Raw genomic sequence first — 17,121 nt, forward strand, 5'->3', positions numbered from 1 at the left:
CAGTTTCTGCTCTCGTGAATTGAGAAGATTGGACTATATTGTTCCTAAGATCTGTCTAGCTCTATGAATCTATTATTTCTTTTCTATTTCTAGAGTTAGCATAAAGGAATCATCTGTAGCAAAACTAGGATCAGTATGCCGTAGGATTTACAGAATATTTTCACATGCTTATTTTCATCACCGGCAGATATTTGATGAATATGAAGTAAGTATATTTCACTAATTGTCCTGGTACATTCTTATGAGAATGACAATAATATATGTTGATATATGTCTCATTTATTTGGTTTTGAGTAGTAAGTTGAAATGTTTTTTTTTCTCTCTACAGAATGAAACATTTTTGTGTCACCGGTTTACTAAATTTGTGATGAAATATAATTTGATGTCCAAGGATAACCTGATTGTACCAATTTTAGAAGAAGAAGTTCAGAATTCAGTTTCTGGGGAAAGTGAAGCATGAAGGGAATCATATAGAAAAAAATGTACTGATCACATAATTAACATTAATTATGTACTGTATATATATCATTTTAGACACATCAATCATGTATCCATATTATAGCTTCTTTGTTTAGTATAGGTTTTTGTATGCTGAGTGTTGCCTTTTAAAATGGGAAATACTTTTTAAGTTATTCATGAGCTGTATATTCACTGGTGTGGCACTCATGGTTTTTAAATAAGATTAGTATTATGTTTATAATGCCTGTTAATAAAAGAATTTACAGTTTGGTAAAATTGCTGCTAAACAATCATTGGATCACAATCCTCATCAAATAAACACATCTATAAAAAGATGAGTGAGCTTGAGGTTTCACACAAACCATTTATACTAAAGACATAGTAATGTTTTCCTTTGGTTTTATACCTGAGTTTAGATATTCTAGGAAATTCTGTAGCACATAGTTCTATCTTAATAAGTTTTCTAAAATGAGATAAAAGTGTTTTTAAATTCTGTTTATAGTTTTTGATATACATATAATTATGTGTATATCCAAGTATAAATGCAAATAAAGCATCAGTAATACTTAAGTAATCTTACTATGCTACACAAAGTATATTCTAGACCAGCATACTTAGAAAGGATTTACCTTTCTGCATCAGTGGATAGTTACATACAAGATAGTGATAACGATAAAGAGTGTAAATGATGTTCCCAGTGGAAACCTGCCCTGTCCTTCCCTTCTCTCCATTTCCCTTAATTCCCTCCTCAAACTACATACCTGAGAAGCTTTTCACCAGACTGTGATTTAGTGGTGACTTATACCTATTTATATTTGTATTAATTGCTTACAGATTATACCTCATATTAGCAATTACATTACACTACAGGAAAAAATGTATTGGCATAGGCTCTTGCGTATCTTTGCTTTGCAAAATTGTTCTCACTACTTGGAAAACAGTCTTTGAAATAGCTTGACTAATAATGTTAGTAATATTAATCTTCACATCTAACCATTTAGGTAGCACTTAAATAGAGTTGGAAAATACTGTAGTATTTATTTTACACCCCTTCTCCACAAAGTTTATGTTTGAATTATATGGACATGTAAAATTTTTTTGCAGTAATTCACAGGTTCCAAAGGTATTGTTGAATGCTCATACATTTTTTGGACTGGGTTATAATTCAGTGTCTTAAGAAGGATTCAACCATAGATTTTACAATCGTAGCTATTGAATGCAGTTTTCTAACAAAGCACTAGGAGGTCTTATTGCTGAACTGGTTGTAATGAGACACTTAGGTTAAAAAAAATTTGTACATGTAGTGAAGAAAATATTTAAATCTATCTTTTGAACAGAATTAACAAATGAACTTCCTCTTCATTTGAATGAGTTATTTTGAAATGAAGATTAAAATGTAGTAATGTTTTTTTTTCAAGTTGAGGAAATAATTCATACCATGCTATAAGTATGTATTGCAAAAATGTGGAAAACAGTAGCATCCTGAGAGTTTGTATATATATTTATGCTTTTTGATCCTGCCAGTATATTTGGCTTTGAACAATGCTATTCCAGCAGCCAGTCATTATTTTGTCCCAATCCACACTCTCTTTAAGAAGTTTTATATTCACAGGGAAAGGAAAATTGCCTTTGAAATTATGCATTTATATTAATGTAACTATGAACCAATGGGAATAGTAATTTTTACACAAACTTGCTAAATATCGAGAAACTAAACCAAGTTAATAAATTATATATAGCAATGTAGCTCTTCTCTCTGTATAAAAGTCTCAATGGATTTCTGTTGCTTGACTATTAGTGAACATTTGAACTAAGGCAGTGGCTGGGATTTGGTGATCTGGCTAAGTATTCTGAAACACATTTTGAATAATATGACTTGGTGTTAATGGGGAAATAAAAATTTTTTTTTCTTACTCATTCCATCTTCCCTGTACTATGTGTTTGGAATTGATCATAAAAAAAAAAAATACCCCAAAGAAAACATTAGTTTGTAGTCTTGCCTTTGTATTCATATTGACATTCATATTCTTGCATTGTAAAGTTGAGTCACTGTATCAGGTAAGACAGAAGTGAAACAATTACTGTTTTTCCTTAAAATTCATAGAATTTTGAAAATTTTGTTCACAGAATTTTGAAAATATAAATGTATATGTGCTGTGTTATGCTGTGTTAGTCGCTCAGTCATGTCCAGCTCTATGTGACCATGAACTCTGGCCCACCAGGCTCTTCTGTCCATGGGATTTCTCCAGGCAAGAAGACTGGAGTGGGTTGCCATGCCCTCCTCCAAGGGATCTTCCCAACCCGGGGATCGAACGAAGGTCTCCTGCGTTGTAGGTGGATTCTTTACTCTCTGAGCCACCAGGGAAGTCCATGTATGTACTTAAGTGGTACTAAAAAAACTGATGAGCCCGGCAAACCATTGATTTATCAAGTAATTGTTCTAAGAGGAGGGGAGTAGAAAACTCATAGTTCTGTGTAATAAAGAAGTTAGGCTCCACTTACTGTTTGAATTATACAATATAGATCCAAAAACTAAATTTTTCTTTTCATAGAATTATTTTGACCATATAGTCAATTCATCATTTTTCTCATATCATATCTAAGAAAGTACCTAATTTTTAATAATTTATGTTCCTGTAAGTATTACAGTTCTTTTGTGTGTGTCCATTTTCTTTTCTCTGACTTAAGGTATTAAATTTGCATTTCTAGAACAGTTTCTCAATTAAATTTAAAATGAATTTTTGTGTTTGGTTGTGTCACATGGCCTGTGGAATCCTAGTTCAGTCCTGACCGAACTGAACCCAGGTCCTCGGCAGTGAAAGCAGGGAGTCCCAACCACTGGACCACCAGGGGATTCCCTAAATTTTTAACAAGTTAATATTTTTAATATCAGGATAAAATTTTAAATCTGTAGTTAATTGCATTATTAGCAAGAACTGTTAAGGTCTCAAACACGTTTAGTGACGTCAAAATCATTGTAATAGAACTAATTAATTTTTCCCTGGATACTTTGCTCTATTTTTGCCCAAAGGTTTCCTATCAGTTAAATGCTACATTTTATATGCTTTTATTTTTAAATACTTCTTGAATGTACAAAGGTTTCTTGGTGTGATTCTTCCATGCTAGGCATGAAAGATTCTCATTTTTTGAATACAGCTGATTGTTAACTAAGCAGACACTATGGATATGTATTAGTACAACACATTTAGCAAGTTATTTGAGGCGGTCAAAATATCCAAATGCATTTTCTGAAAAAACAGGCATTATTAGTGTAGGGCACACTATAAAACCAGGTAACTTCCAAATAAATTCACTAAATGGTTAGATTACTCATCTAAAAGATTTAATTAGGAACCTCTTAATATTGGGGGATGCATGGATATTTTCTGTGGGCTAAAAATTAATTATAGTACTTTATTTGATTTTTTCTGCTGTTTACATTTCTTTTTATAGTACACAGAGCTTCATATGAAGTGTGAGAATCTAATTAAGCAAAGAGAATACTAAATTTTTCATTAAAACAAATTTCCAAAAAAGAAATAACTACTGACATCCTGAACTTCTATCCATGAAGACAGTATGTCAGTTGTGTTGCGTCAGATATTGTTTCTATGATTAATTATTGCATCGACATTCAAAATGAGTAAAATACTCATTTTAAAAGGAAATCATTTTATCCTGATTTGGACTTCAGCTATAAACCTTGGTAAAAACAGTTTATAATTCCATAAGTGGTGTATTTACCTTAAAAATTGTTTTTAATTTATTTTTGGTTGCACTGGGTCATTGTTGCTGTGCATGGGCTTTCTCTGGTTGCAGTGGGTGGGGGCTTCTTTTCATTGAGGTGCTTGGGCTTATTGTGAGAGCTTCTCGCTGCAGAGCACAGGCTCTAGGCAGTCGGACTTCAGGAGTCGCAGCACCCTGGATCAGTAGTTACAGTGTGCAGCCCTCGGGCCTGTGGGCTTCAGCAGTGCAGCACGCAGGCCCAGTAGTTGTGGCACACGGACTCAGTTGCTCTACAGCACGTGGAATCTTCCCAGACTAGGGTTGGAACCTGTGCACCCTGTGCTGGCAGGCAGATTCCTATCCATCGCGCTGCCAGGTTAGTCCTTTACACTTTGTTTTGAATGGACCTCATGAAAGTCTTGTTCACTTAAAAATTGTAGTTTGTCACAGATAATAGGATTTTCTCTGACTTTGTATAACCATGTCAAAGGAACGTTCTCATTTAACATGATACTTTATGTAAAATAATTGTCTACATCTTTATAAACATCTGCTAATTAGTATTTTTGGTTTTCCTTAGTTATTAGTGAATGAAAGAAAATGTTAATTTCTTTTAAAAAACAAAACATTTCAAATATCTTGTTATAAAAAATCAAGAGTTAAAAAAAGTAGGAATGATAGGATTTTGTGCTCCTATTTCCCCCACTTTCCTCAGAGATAGATTGAGGGGAGTGAAAGGAACAAGGCAATCTCCGAGATGGAAGAACACAAGGTGTAGTCATTATTGCACTAGCAATGACAGCCGCTTGACCCAATTTCAGAAATCAATAGACTGTTTTTTTTCATTCTGAGGGTGAATTTTACTTCCCTAAAAAATGTGATTGTATTTTAAAACCAGGTATATATTTATAGACAGAAACTGTTCTTGCCTTGATTTGGATTAATATTTAAACCACTTTTAAACATGTTTGGTGCTTTTAGATTTTTAAATATTTTACAAAACAAATGCAGATCTTGGATTCTGATGGTTGAGAACCATGTTAGTGGTTGTATTAGTTTTCAGTATCTGCTGTAGTAAATCACCACAGACTTAGTGGCTTCAAGAATGCAACTTTATTATTCTCTTACAATTCTTGAGGTCAGGAGCTCAAAATAAGTTTTACTGGGCTAAAATTAAGTCCCCATTTCTTTCTGGAGGCTAGGGGAAATCTGTTTCCTCTTTTAGCTGCTGGTGGCTGCTGACAATATTTGGCTTGTGGCCCCATCATTCCTGTCTCTATTTACATCATCTCATTGCCTTCCCTCTGTGGTGATATTTTTCTCCACCTCTCCAAGGAGACTTGTAACTGCATCATTATGCTCACCTGGATATTCCAGGCTAATTTCCCCATCTCAAGATAATCATATTTGCAAAGCCCCTTTTGCAATATAATGTTATCATCTTGAAACAAGTGTGTAAGTATTAGTCGCTTAGTCATGTCCTACTCTTTGAGACCCCATGGACTGTAGCCCACCAGGTTCCTCTGCTCATGGAATTCTCCAGGCAAGAATATTGGAATGGGTAGCCATTCCCTTCTGCAGGGGATCTTCCCAGCCCAGGGAACAAACCCAGGTCTCCTGAACTGTAGGCAGATTCTTTACCATCTGATCCACCAGGGAAGCCCAATGTAATCATCTTAGGGAGCCTTTATTCAGTCTACCATAGCAGTCCTCTTCAATTCACACTGTTAAAAAGTTCTCCATGCTATCAGTTCAGTTCAGTCGCTCAGTCACGTCTGACTCTCTGATCCCATGGACTACAGCACTCCAGTCTTCCCTGACCATTGCCAACTCCCGGAGCTTACTCAAACTCATGTCCACAGAGTAGATGATGCCATCCAACCATCTCATCCTCTGTCGGAGTAGAAGGACGTGTGCTCATCTTCTGCGAGGACTCCAAAATTACAATGTGTTGCTGAACAACCATTGACAGGAGAATGTTGGATCCCACCAAAAAAAGATACCCCACGTCCAAGGGCAGAGAAGCCCCAGCAACATGGTAGGAGGGGTGAAACTGCGTTTAGAATCAAACCCCATACCTGCCAGAGACACTTGGAGGGCTCAAACAAACCTTGTGCGCACCAGGACCCAGAGATCCCACGGAGATTGAGCCAGAACTGTGTTTGAGTGTCTCCTGCGGAGGTACTGTCAGCAGTGAACTGCTGGAGGGGCAGGGGCTCTGGGTACAGTAGACCTGGGTGTGGCATAAGCCCTCTTGGAGGAGGTCACCATTATCCCCACCATAGAGATGCCAGAACTTACACAGGACTGGAGAAACAGACTTTTGGAGGGCACAAACAAAAGCTTGTGTGCACCAGGACCCAGGAGAAAGGAGGAGTGACCGAACAAGAGACTGACCCAGACTAGCCTGTGAGTGTCCAGGAGTCGGGGGAGGCACAGGTCGGTGGTAGCCTGCTTCAGGGTTGGGGGCACTGAGTGTAGCAGTGCACGCATGGGACCTGTTGAAGGAGGTCACCATTATCTTCATTACCTCCACTATAGTTTGGCCTCAGGTCAGACTACAGGGAGGGAACACAGCCCCACCCTTCAACAGAAAATTGGATTAAAGATTTACTGAGCACGGCCCCGCCCATCAGAACAAGACCCAGTTTCCCCTCAGTCAGTCTCTCTCATCAGGAAGCTTCCATAAGCCTCTTATCCTTCTCCATCAGAGGGCAGACAGAATGAAAACCACAATCACAGAAAACTAACCAATTTGATCACATGGACCACAGCTTTGTCTAACTCAGTGAAACTATGAGCCATGCCTTGTAGGGCCACCCAAGACAGACAGGTCATGGTGGAGAGTTCTGACAAACCACCAGTATTCTTGCCTTGAGAACTCCATGCTATAGACTTAATGTTTACTCCCACACTGGTTCTTTTTATTTCTTGCATGTTATCTTCTTCTTTATGCCTCCCGGTCACACATGCTGCATTTAAGTCTCTGAAAAAGTTGAACTTGAGACCATTTTCTGTAGATTACCATTTAGTACATCCTCCTGAGATGCTTTGCCCTGAGCTTCCAAAGACCTTGTGTGCTTAGTCACTGAGTCATGTCTGACTCTGCAATTTGAGATCTTTGTAGGCACCAGAGTCCACCTCACATAACACCAAATATATTAAAATGTATCCTCATTTCATATTAAATATAATTTTTATATTAAAAATAAAAATTTAAGCAGCTTTTTGTAATTGATTTTAAAAATTTAGCTCAAGTCTTCCCAGTTGGTGCAGTTCTTAAGCATCCAACTGCCAGTATATGGGCCACAGTTTCGATCCCTGGTCCAAAGATCCCACATGTTACAGGGCAGCTAAGCCCATATGCCACTGAGGCCAAGCTCTAGAGTCTTCGAGCTGCAACTACTGATCCTGTGTGCCACAACTACTGAAGTCCGAGAGCCTAGAGCCTGTGCTCCACAACAGAAGTAATTGCAACGAGAAGCCTTCACACTGCAACTAGAGAACGCCTGAGCACAGCAACGAAGACCCAGCTCAGCCAAAAATAAATAGATAAATCAATCTAAAAACAAAAAGATTGGTTACTTTTTACAATTGGCTATGGTTTCTCATCTGTCATCTCATATACCTTGGAATTGAGAAAAGCTAATCTACAAATTGTGTTCAAAGCTAAAGACATTTTTATGAATATGAAAGGAAATAATGGTTTGATATGTTTTACAGCTGTTTAAATATTGCAGTTTTGCAGTTTTCATAGTTTAGGGGCAATATATTTTTTAACAGGTTTCAAATGTTTTTGGGGACCCCCGAAAAGTTCATAGGTCCTCGTTTTTAAAATGACCTGCTTATAATTTTATAACACAAACACAATCTATTATTAGAATATTATTGTTTATCAACTGTTACTCGCTCAGGGAAGTCTTCCCTGACCTTGAGTATGTTAGGTTTGTCTGTCACATGCTCTCCTAGCAAACTTAGCTTCCCAGCAGTATTTCCATCAACTGTAATTACCTAATTATTGCTATTACTATTTATCCACAGTCTTTTTTCTCTGCTAGCCTATTGAGAGCATACCTGCATCTTCTCACAGGAAATCTGTTCCAGAGGAGGGTTTCATCACTGATGAGAGCCTGAACGTCAAAACCTAAAAAGCGTTCTTAAAACATATCCACCCTCCTCCACGTATTATCTGGAACATCTGCCTTTAACATTGTATGTGCCTGTAGTGACAGCAGTGTGGTCTTCTGAAGACATAATTTATTCTTGGCTGCTTAGCATTGGTCTTGGGTCTCTGGCCCTTCTGGAGACCCTGTGAGCTACCTAATGTACTTGGCAAAGTCGTGATGAATCTTTTTATTTACGACACAGAAATACATTTAACTGTTTAGCTGTTGTATTCATATGGGGTGGGGGTGGGGGGTGGGGGAGGTTCAACAGGGAGGGAACATATGTATACTTATGGCTAATTCACATAGTTGTATGGCAGAAGTCAGCATAATATTGTAAAGCAGTTATCCTCTAATTAAAAGTAAATTTTTAAAAAGAATGTTTTATATTTATTCTGGAGTTTCCCCAGGTATAAGGTTGTTCACCACACTAAACAGAACTTTGCAAACTTAAAACTAGACCTTTGCGGGGGAAAAAAAATGGTTTCAACTTATTGAGCACCTAACCAGGTGTCAGGAACTGTGGTACATTTCCCACACCATTGCACTGAATCCTCATCCAATTAAATTCATTTGTTACCGTCCCCGTTTTACCAGGAGTAAACTGAACTTCAGGGCTTCGCTGGTGCTCAAATGGTAAAGAATCTGCAATGCAGGAGATCCGGGTTTGATCCCTAGGTTGGGGAGATCCCCTCGAGAAGAGAATGGCAACACACTCCAGTATTCTTGCCTGGAGAATTCAATGGACAGAGGAGCCTGGTGGGCTACAGTCCATGAGATCACATGACTTCCTGACTAACACTTTCTTTTCTTAAACTGAACTTCAAAGTAGCAGTTCAGTGTCCACAGGAACAAGCAAGCAGGGCCAGGGTCTAAACTCTATCCTGGCTCCAAAGCTCAGGCTTCTTTTGATATCCTACTTCATATGTTTCTGAGCATTGCTGCTACCTAACCTGGAAGACTTCTTTCTTATAGGATTGTGTTAGGCAGGGTGCTCATAACCAAGAAATAGTGTTGAGGAAGGAGACCATGCCCCAGGGATGGTGGGATGGGAAGTCAGGAGGAGCCTGGGACACCAAGGAAGATGCTACTCAAGCCCAGGTCTGCTGATTTCTGGTCTTGTTACACAGAAAAGCAAAACCTTATTTGGTTAAGCCACTCCCAACCCCACATGCTGCCTGATCACATCTATTACAGTGCCGAGTGGTTCTACTTTTGAAACTTTTAGGTGTTGAAAACAATTCTTTCCCTGAGGATTAGTATCCCCATTAAGACACAAAGGAGTTGAAATTGTGTTTCTTTTTTCGTAACCAACCTAAGAAATTCTTACATTAGAAAGCCTGGACTGTGCTCGCTTCTGCAGCACATAAACTAGAAAGCCTGGACTTCAAATTTCCCAGATGTCCGTGTAGGTGGTTCTTGGCTGCCCTGCCCAGAGCCAGGTCTCCCACTGGCCAGGCACAGCAGTGATTAATGGGGAGGGCACAGTGAGTGCATGATTGAAACTTGGAGGGTCAAGCTTCCTTTGAAAGAAATGAAAATTAAGTTTCTTTCCATATAGGCAAATCTACTTCTCCCAGCTATTTTAGGGTTTTTTGGTCTGTGACATTAGCATTTCTAGATTGCTGGTTTCTTCAGCTTCCAAGTCTGAGTGAGATATATGAGCCAAAAATAAAACCAAGAAGTTCACCACTGGTCGTCTTATATTTGTTTTATGTCTAATCATCTGTCAGAACTGGCTTTATAAACTTTGGGCTATTGCACAAGTAAAATTCACTCTAGAGGTATGATAAATTGCCACGATTAATACTATTTAAATAAATATGGTTCTGATGGTTTGCATTTAGCTTATTTTCCTACATATCCACCAGTGTATTTTGATTTAACATTCTTGGTTAGAGACTCCCCGTTGTTATCACCTACTCCATTTCAGTGCTCACTTGAAATTTAGTCATTCCACACAGGGAATTGCTGGGGCCCTAGAAGTTGAGAATCCCATGGACAGAGGAGCCTGATGGGCTACAGTCCACGGGGTCGCAAAGAGTCGGACATGACTGAACGACTTCACTCACTCACTCTAGAAGTTGAGAGGAGGAAACCTTCTTAATCATAATGCTGAAAGAGCCCTGATACTGCCAGCCCAGAGGAATGGTAGTGAGATGTCCAGATAGTGAGGAAAGACTAGGAAGGAGACAGCTCCTGAGCTCTTCCACTGTGAAAGAAATGCAAATGCATCTGGTACATTTATAGTCAAATATATAAACACCTGGTCCTGGTAAAATAAACAATTTGGAGCTGTGATATGGACTTACCATAGCTTGCCTCCTGCTTCTGAACCCCCTGAAAGCGCTGAGTCTCTTAAAGAGAGTGATGTTTCTGTTGTCTTTAAGTGACATTGATAGAGCTGCTGCTTAGCTCAGTGGCTATTTCTCCGGTGATTAGGTGTTAAATGCTGTCCATGGAAATAACGGGGATATTCAACCCAAATGGGATGGAACTAACAGGTGGCTATGGAAACCTTAGACAGAAGTGCATAGATGCTCTACCAAAGGGGAATGTCAAAACCTCCCACCAACATCTATGATCTCCATAGTTTCTCATTATAACTTACAAGTATTAAAAAAAATCACATGCCAGAGCCCCTAAGGAATTCCATAGCATTATGAAAAGAACTGACTGTGCAACTGGCAGATAACTAACTCTAAGGTTAGTCACATGTAACTCCTTAGGCATATACAGTCCAAGTTTTGTTACTTTTTGTTTTTTCAACAATAGAGCTACTTACATATAATGCTCTAGAACCACTTGGTAATGATTTATTCACCATCATAAAAATTTGTCACATAACTTAGGGGTGAATACTGGAGTAAATGCTTATAAGATAGGCTTTCAGGGTACAACTACTAAGTCTATTCTAATAAAAGATTCTTTTAAAAAAATAAGAAATAACATTAAAAACAAACTGTGAAAAGAAAGCATTCTTCTCAAAAATATACAAGCAACTTATGCAGCTCAATTCCAGAAAAATAAATGACCCAATCAAAAAATGGGCCAAAGAACTAAATAGACATTTCTCCAAAGAAGACATACGGATGGCTAACAAACACATGAAAAGATGCTCAACATCACTCATTATCAGAGAAATGCAAATCAAAACCACAATGAGGTACCACTTCACACCAGTCAGAATGGCTGCGATCCAAAAATCTCCAAGCAATAAATGCTGGAGAGGGTGTGGAGAAAAGGGAACCCTCCTACACTGTTGGTGGGAATGCAAACTAGTACAGCCACTATGGAGAACAGTGTGGAGATTCCTTAAAAAATTGCAAATAGAACTACCTTATGACCCAGCAATCCCACTGCTGGGTATACACACCGAGGAAACCAGAATTGAAAGAGACACATGTACCCCAATGTTCATCGCAGCACTGTTTATAATAGCCAGGACATGGAAACAACCTAGATGTCCATCAGCAGATGAATGGATAAGAAAGCTTTGGTACATATACACAATGGAGTATTACTCAGCCGTTAAAAAGAATTCATTTGAATCAGTTCTGATGAGATGGATGAAACTGGAGCCGATTATACAGAGTGAAGTAAGCCAGAAAGAAAAACACCAATACAGTATACTAACACATATATATGGAATTTAGAAAGATGGCAATGACGACCCTGTATGCAAGACAGGAAAAAAGACACAGCTGTGTATAACGGACTTTTGGACTCAGAGAGAGAGGGAGAGGGCGGGATGATTTGGGAGAATGGCATTCTATCATGTATACTATCATGTAAGAATTGAATCGCCAGTCTATGTCTGACGCAGGATACAGCATGCTTGGGGCTGGTGCATGGGGATCACCCACAGAGATGTTATGGGGAGGGAGGTGGGAGGGGGTTTCATGTTTGGGAACACATGTAAGAATTAAAGATTTTAAAATTTAATAAAAAAAAAAAAAAGAAAAGAAAGCATTCTTATGCAAATTTTAAAAAATTAAAAGCAAGATTTCTGAGTTTTTCTTTAGCCAATATACATTTCTATCTCTGTCTTTAATACATCAAATTCCTTCTGCATACTGACAGAATATATACCAGAATCTCTGCCTGTTGTAAACCCTGCCTTTGGGAAAAACGGTCCCATTTTTCTGAGTTTATTACTTGTGTTTCATAACTCATGGCATTTTGTGGGCTCCAGCAGCAGTATTTATTTCTACCAAAAATCACCAACTCTTAAATATGGAACTCAGGTTCCTAAAAGTCAAAACAAAAACATTTCTGCAAACAATGTTAGTAGCTATTTCCACAGAATAGTACTGAGCAGAATATTCTACGTTCCTTTATACATACAAAGGTAATGCTTGTGCATGGTAGAAGCGGAATAATTGCACGTCAATCTTACCATCAATTCACAGAGATCAGTTACACCATATATTTGATAACATGTAATACATACCTGTCATATGTGTAAAACATATTATGAGCATTAGTGTTCAGTAAGACAATAGCCCAATAACAAATGACATTTTGTTATTCCAATGATCTTATAATGTCAACACCAATGCTAATAAAAATATATAATAGGCTGAACTCATCAATGGCACAGTTGTAATTCATTTGAAGTTTCCCACATTTCAAAGTCTTTCATAGGTAAAATGAAATTCTTCTATTTAGTAAAATTTTAATCTTTACCTGTTAAAGGTTTGGCAAGGCAGTTTCCCCTGTTAGCAGAGGAAAAAAAGCAGAGATGGAACAAATAGGTCACCATACATATCACATATGTTGTGAGCACCTCTTTACTCCTGTAGGACTGAAAATTCTGGGTTGGCAACCCACTCCAGTATCCTTGCCTGGAAAATCTCATGGACAGAGGGGCCTGGAGGGCTGCAGTCCATGGGGTTGCAAAGAGTCAGGCACGACTGAGCGACTAACACTAACACTAACATTTTTCATGCTTTAGCAATCAAAATAAAAGCATAATTTACATCTAGATAGATGTAAAATGCTTCAGTTTTCATTTAAAGTTGGTGTTTCCCTTTTCAGACTATTTACAATTTTAAAAAGAGAATTAATTCTGTCTACTAAGGTTTTTAAACATGGACATTGTGAGTTCTTTTCGTATTGAATTTTAAGGTAGATGCTTCACTCTATTTCTAGACTGTTATTAGATGCAAGAAAGTTTAAGCTTGATGAATCAGTACAATGTTGGTAACATGGTGACCTTTTAAAACCAAAGACATAAAAAAAAAAAGATTTTTTTTCAAGGATATTTTAACAAATAAGGATTTGCTTTGTATATACATGCCAAACTTAAAGACAAAACTTGGATTGATTGTTATATTCAAGAAATAGGTATTTTATTAATTAGCCCTTTATATGTGTATGAGAGAGAGAGGGAAAGAAAATTTTCAGCTTAAGTAAGACTCTAACTTCCTGAGAATTTTCTAATTAGGTAAAAATACTGATTGAGATATTTAGTTGTCTTACCAGCAATTGTAAGAAAAATATACTTTGCATATTCATGAGAAACTGAAGTACATTATTGGTTAATATCCTAATGAGGCATCTGTTTAAACAGATGTTTTAGTTGAGAAAACTGTGAAACATGCTTCTAAATTTACAAATATGTTGGTTACTCTTCCTTGCCTGGGGGGCTGAGCCAAAGTTTATGTAGATTAGAGGAAAGCCTGAGTCTGGAAAGATTCAAAGTATCCCATAAATGCAGATAAAGTAATACAGTAAAGTAACTTGGGAAATACTTAAATAATTATTTACAGAACGTCTGTTGCTTTCCTTCTTTGCTCACATACAAGTGACCTGAGTTACTCCATCTTCCTGGTCAAACTGTCCATCATCTAGTTCCCGCAAGACGCTGTCACTGTTGCTGAACCCGGAGAAGCTGCTGGGCTGGCCTGGCCTCTTTTTCATCCAACATTCTCTAGAAGGGGTGAGTAGGCACTCCTCAGGCGGGCTTCTGCTCTCTGCAGGCTGTAACAGATCTGTGTCCAAGCTGACACTCCTGCTTGGGGCTTTACTCCTGTCTTCACTTTTCACGTGCCGGCTGCCTTTCCTCTGAAACACAAGAGATTAGCAACTAGGAGTTAATAAAAGGCTGGGTGTCATCCTGCCCCTCTGTTCTAGCTCTCTGTCCACTTCTCCAAAATCCTGCTCCTCTTCAAGGACCAGCTCAGCGCCACCCCCCGGCCAGGTGAAGGTGTGCTCCCCTCTCTGTTAATAACCATCTGTGGCTTCCTGGCCCACCCTTCACGTTGTCAGGTTGGTTGTGTGGCCCTGTCTGGGCCCTCAACAACACTTCTGAGGAGAGAGACCTGTTGAGATCATACTTTGGGGAACAAAGCAAATAGAGATACACTTGAAGCTTCCATTTTTCATCTTGGTATTTGTTAGGATCTGAGCAGCAGAAAAAGTGCCTTAGAGGCCACCTCACCCCCATTTCTATAGAAATAGTCTGCACAGATAATTCAGATAGAGATCATATTGGAAGAAGGGGTGCCTTTCCAGGTGGGGTGGACCCCTCTCCTTGTCCTACTACAGAACGCTTCTGCCTGGCATGGTGGGATTGTTCAGTGACAGGACCAGCTCATTCTGCAGGCTGTCTGAGAAGCTGTAGATATTTTCACTATGAAATATTACTGAGGCCTGACCACGCCCTTGGTGTGGTTCAGAATAAAAGGATATGTTTTTCCTGCCAAGGAAACTAAGTCAAACAAAGATATCTAAGTCACTAGAAGGAGAGCTCAGGGAGACAACTTTCATGTTCAGACTTCTGATGAAATTTTCTTATGGGGGTTTCTTTAATACTGACAACATGACATATATTGCATCATGTGCATATACTTAGGCACAGAAACTGAATAAGGATACATAATAAAAGATAAAGTGAAAAGTGAAAGTCACTCAGTTGTGTCCAACTCTTTGTGACCGCATGGACTAAAAAGTCCATGGAATTCTCTAGGCCAGAATACTAGAGTGGGTAGCCCTTCCCTTCTCCAGGCGATCTTCCCAACCCAGGGATCAAACCAGGTCTCCCGCATTGCAGGCAGATTCTTTACCAGCTGAGCCACCAGGGAAGCCCATGATAAGATAAAAAAATTTTAAAGCCCAGTATTTTTCATACTATCAAGAGTTTATTTTCTTAAAGCTCATTTACATGTTAGCTGAGAACTAGGATTATATTTTCTCAAATGTGAGAGGTAAAATTACTAAAATAAATAAAAAAACATTAGAAAAAATATAGAGGTCAGATTCCTAGGCTAGTCTTACAAAAGTTTGTTAGACCATAGATTTGTTGAACTACTGTGTATAAAATACAAAAGTATTTTCTACTGGTTTTCATGGCAAATACACAATACAAACAAGCAGCTGTATTAAACTGACTTTTATGGACTGCTAGGGAATGTAACCATGGTTGATGGTGGTTGACAGCATTGTTTATATAGGGAGATGCAGGCTGCAGTGTGCTGTCTAGAAAGGAATGTGTTGGCAGCTCATCTTTTTCTTGGCTGGTTACCTGAGTTCTTGGGCAAGTTTAAAGGAACAAGTCTGCCGTGGGACCTGCCTCAATAAAGGCCCACCCTCATGTCTCAAGTCAGATATAACTTGATGGCGGGGACATTTGCATTTGCATTCATCAAGTGCAAATGTTAGATCTCAAATCCTTTTCTTTTTTATTCTCATTCACCAAATGTACCGAGTTTAACACAAGCAGTTGAACCTGACAGACTTACCCTCAAGGTACAGAAGTTGAGAATGGCATGTCCTCCCTGGTGTTGGGGTGCTGGTGGGTGAGGACAGAGCCTTTTGGCTACAGTCAGGCCTAATGGGTACTGCTCCTTTCTCAAGCCTGGCTCCTGGCTCTTTTCCATATGCACAAAGGATGCATTCACTTCTGAATGACCTCCCCTATTGCCTGAATGAAATGGGAAGAAGGGGTGCCTAGGAGCACTTGGCAGTCTGGATCTTTCCTTCTTCACAAGCACCGGGGCCAAAGGTAAATTTTGCAATAAATTCCTTATTGTGTATCAGCTAATAGAGGCTTACTCTCACATACTCAATGAGAAATTTCTTAATAAAAATTATGTATTAGGATAATAAGATAGAGTAATTCACTTTTAGATAAGAATTAATAAGTAAACAACCACCAAATACAAATTTCAAATATTAGAAGATAATTAAATACCTAACTCTAAAAAAGATTAGAAAAAACTCTTATGCTCAGAAAGACTGAGGACAGGAGGAGAAAGGGGTGACAGAGGATGAGATGGTTGGATGGCATCACTGACTCAGTGGACATGAGTTTGAGCAAATTCCAAGAGATGTTGAAGGACAGGGAAGCCTGGTGTGCTACAGTCCATGGGGTCACAAAGAGTCAGAAACAACTTAGGGATTGAACAACAACAACAAAATGTCACAACAAATCCTTTTCTTTTTTACTAAATGACTCTTAATAAATACATCTTCAGCAATGATATTGCCTCCCTTACTCCACATGAGAAGACTCTTGAGAGTTTCTTGGACAGCAAGGAGATCAATCCGTCAATCCTAAAGGATATCAGTCCTGAATATTCCCTGGAAGGACTGATGCTGAAGCTAAACTCCAATACTTTGGCCTCCTGATTCGAAGAACTGACTCATTGAAAAAGACCCTGAAGCAGGCAAAGACTGAAGGCAGGGGGAGAAGGGGATGATAGAGGACGAGACAGCTGGATGGCATCACTGACTCGATGGACCTGAGTTTGAGCGACTCTGGGAG

General features: G+C 38.7%; 2 protein-coding genes across 4 annotated transcripts in view; one reads left to right on the forward strand and one right to left on the reverse strand.

Moving 5' to 3' along the window:
• LOC138075424 (MOB-like protein phocein) overlaps nucleotides 1–2,519 on the forward strand; it is a 45,692-nt gene extending 43,173 nt beyond the window's left edge. Inside the window, exons 8-9 of one of the 3 annotated variants that reach the window (XM_068967184.1) lie at nucleotides 94–205; nucleotides 329–2,429. In XM_068967184.1, coding sequence (XP_068823285.1) covers nucleotides 94–205; nucleotides 329–460 — 244 coding nt within the window. In that variant the 3' untranslated portion in view covers nucleotides 461–2,429. Of the gene's footprint in view, nucleotides 1–93; nucleotides 206–328 lie in introns of all 3 variants that reach the window. The other 2 variants (XM_068967185.1, XM_068967186.1) reach the window with 2 other exon arrangements.
• An 11,631-nt stretch (nucleotides 2,520–14,150) lies between these two features.
• Nucleotides 14,151–17,121, reverse strand: part of RFTN2 (raftlin family member 2) — an 82,528-nt gene continuing 79,557 nt past the window's right edge. The window contains exon 9 of the mRNA XM_068969295.1: nucleotides 14,151–14,420. Coding sequence (XP_068825396.1) covers nucleotides 14,151–14,420 — 270 coding nt within the window. The remainder of the gene's footprint in view (nucleotides 14,421–17,121) is intronic.

Source organism: Capricornis sumatraensis, chromosome 3 (assembly GCF_032405125.1).
Source record: "Capricornis sumatraensis isolate serow.1 chromosome 3, serow.2, whole genome shotgun sequence".
Lineage (NCBI taxonomy): Eukaryota > Metazoa > Chordata > Mammalia > Artiodactyla > Bovidae > Capricornis > Capricornis sumatraensis.